General features: G+C 40.2%; 1 protein-coding gene across 1 annotated transcript; it reads right to left on the bottom strand.

The window, feature by feature from the left end:
• Window positions 1–1,549: 1,549 nt before the first annotated feature.
• Window positions 1,550–1,780, bottom strand: LOC122453635 (COMM domain-containing protein 6-like). The gene has a single exon (XM_043487707.1). It carries the CDS (start codon window positions 1,778–1,780, stop codon window positions 1,550–1,552), a length of 231 nt encoding a protein of 76 aa, XP_043343642.1.
• Window positions 1,781–2,047: the final 267 nt, after the last annotated feature.

The raw sequence follows: 2,047 nt of genomic DNA on the forward strand, positions 1-2,047 counted from the left end.
CAGAGAGGTCAAAAGAAGATGCCACCTGTCCTACCACCTCCCAGAACCTTTCTTGCTGGCATCCATCTTGGCTGAGCCATGTGTGTGCCACCAGGAAGGACCCTGAGTCAGATTGACTGGCCAAAGAAAACCCAGAAACTAACCCCATCACCATAAAAACCAAGACTAGGAGCCACATGACGGAGCAGTCCTCCTGGGTTCCCTTACCCTCCTGCTCTCTACCCGGGGGCCCTTCCCAAGAAAGTCTTTGCTTTGTCAGCACATGTGTCTCCTTGGACAATTCATTTCTGAGCATTAGACAAGAGCCAATTTTTCGTCCCTGGAAAGGGTTCCCCTTCCTGCAATGTAACCCCTGGCTTTTCTGGCTGATGTCTGTTGCTGAGAAGCATGCCAGAGCTAGAGGGCCAGCACTTGTTCAGTGCAGCTTCTAGCCATTTGCAGTCTTGCTAACCCAGCACAGGGCTCAGAAGCAAAGCCACAAAGAGGTTGTGTCCCAGAAATATCTCTGCTGATTAGAATCTTGTCTAAACTTAGTTTATTAACAGAATCAATGTTTCAAGCAAAAATGCAGTTCCTCTAGTCTCCTGTGTTCCCTGGTCTGTGATGTGTTCCTGGAGGTGATGAGTTGATTACAGAGACTCTGATGAAAAGTTTTTTATATTAATAGTTTGCTATTAATTTTTATATGCATTTAAGAAACTATTACTAGCAAAATATTGCTATTAAGCAGCCAAGTAGAAGGAATGATTATATTCAAAGTCAAATCAGAAAAAATATTAAGAAAAATAGAATTAAAACATAGATAGCCATGAAAAATACCATGAGTCATAGGCCAGTGACTGATGCTGGGAAGTGCAAGGTGTGTGTGAGGGTGGTCTTTTGCGGGTCTTGCACAGGCCAGTACGTCAAACAACACACAGCAAGCTCCTTCACTCTGAAGACCCTGCTTCACCCTCTCCAGCTCCTTAGACTTTATCCCTTGATTTGTTCACTGTTTTTCATTGGAAGAGTCTCCTGCAATTTTACCTCTCTTACACACCATTGTTTTCACTTTTCCATATTCTCTTCCAGGAAGAGGCCATTTGCATGAAACTATTTGCATGCATATTTTTCCATGGTTGTTTTTATCATGCAGATAGTTTACATTTTGGCTTTATTTCATTTAGTATTATATCAGAATCATTTTCCATTTGCAAATAGTTTTCATTTTTAAGGGTTAGTTGTTTCCATGTTTTAGAAATGAGTATCATTGGACACATAGCTCTTGCCTTCTACTGAACTTTTAGGCTTTCTTAGAGAATAAATTCGTGTAAGTGGCATGAATGAGTCAGAGCATATACGTTTTCATTGGTCGTTTTTTTCCTGTTTATCTGATTTCTTTTATTATTTAAGAAAAATATAAAATCAAAGGTGCAATTTTCATTCAATAAATATCATTTGATCCTTTGGCAGTTTTGTTGCAGAAAGTGAAGTCCATGATTTTAGAATGATGGTAGCAATTCATCAACCAAGTAATCAGTTTTCACACAGTTTAAAAAACTGCAGCAATTTACTTGAACTGTCTGTAGAAATCTTGACACTGTGGAACTGTCATTTCAAAGGACTTGTTCTTTACTTGGCCTGAATGATCTGCCACCTTGAGCATCACTGTAACATAAGGATACTTATGTGATCTGCAGCTGTCCGAGCTCACAGCCATACCCAGCTTCCACTGAAAATCTACGAGTTGGCTGGTGACCTTGGACTTAGTATCCATCCGTAGCTCACTAGACCCCTCCATAGTAGGGTCCAGGGCTCTCACCACTAACTCAGGTGGAAGCTCCTGAAGCCATCTCATTATCAGTTCTGAACTGTCCACACCTTTGAGTCTTCTTAGACCCTAAAATTAATGATTGCCTTTGTTCTTATAGGCAAAGAACATTTTCAGAGAAAGGGGTAAAATGTTCAGTGGAAAAGTGACAAAGGATATGAATGTTTTCTCAGAGAAGAAGGAATACACTTGGCTATAAGCATATGATAAATTCTCAATCTAATCGATCATTAAAAA

Source organism: Cervus canadensis, chromosome 15 (assembly GCF_019320065.1).
Source record: "Cervus canadensis isolate Bull #8, Minnesota chromosome 15, ASM1932006v1, whole genome shotgun sequence".
Classification (NCBI taxonomy): domain Eukaryota; kingdom Metazoa; phylum Chordata; class Mammalia; order Artiodactyla; family Cervidae; genus Cervus; species Cervus canadensis.

What these genes read in the sequence shown, in the direction of transcription:
- LOC122453635 (XM_043487707.1), bottom strand. Translation starts at nt 1,780, where the DNA reads ATGGAGGGGTCTAGTGAGCTACGGATGGATACTAAGTCCAAGGTCACC.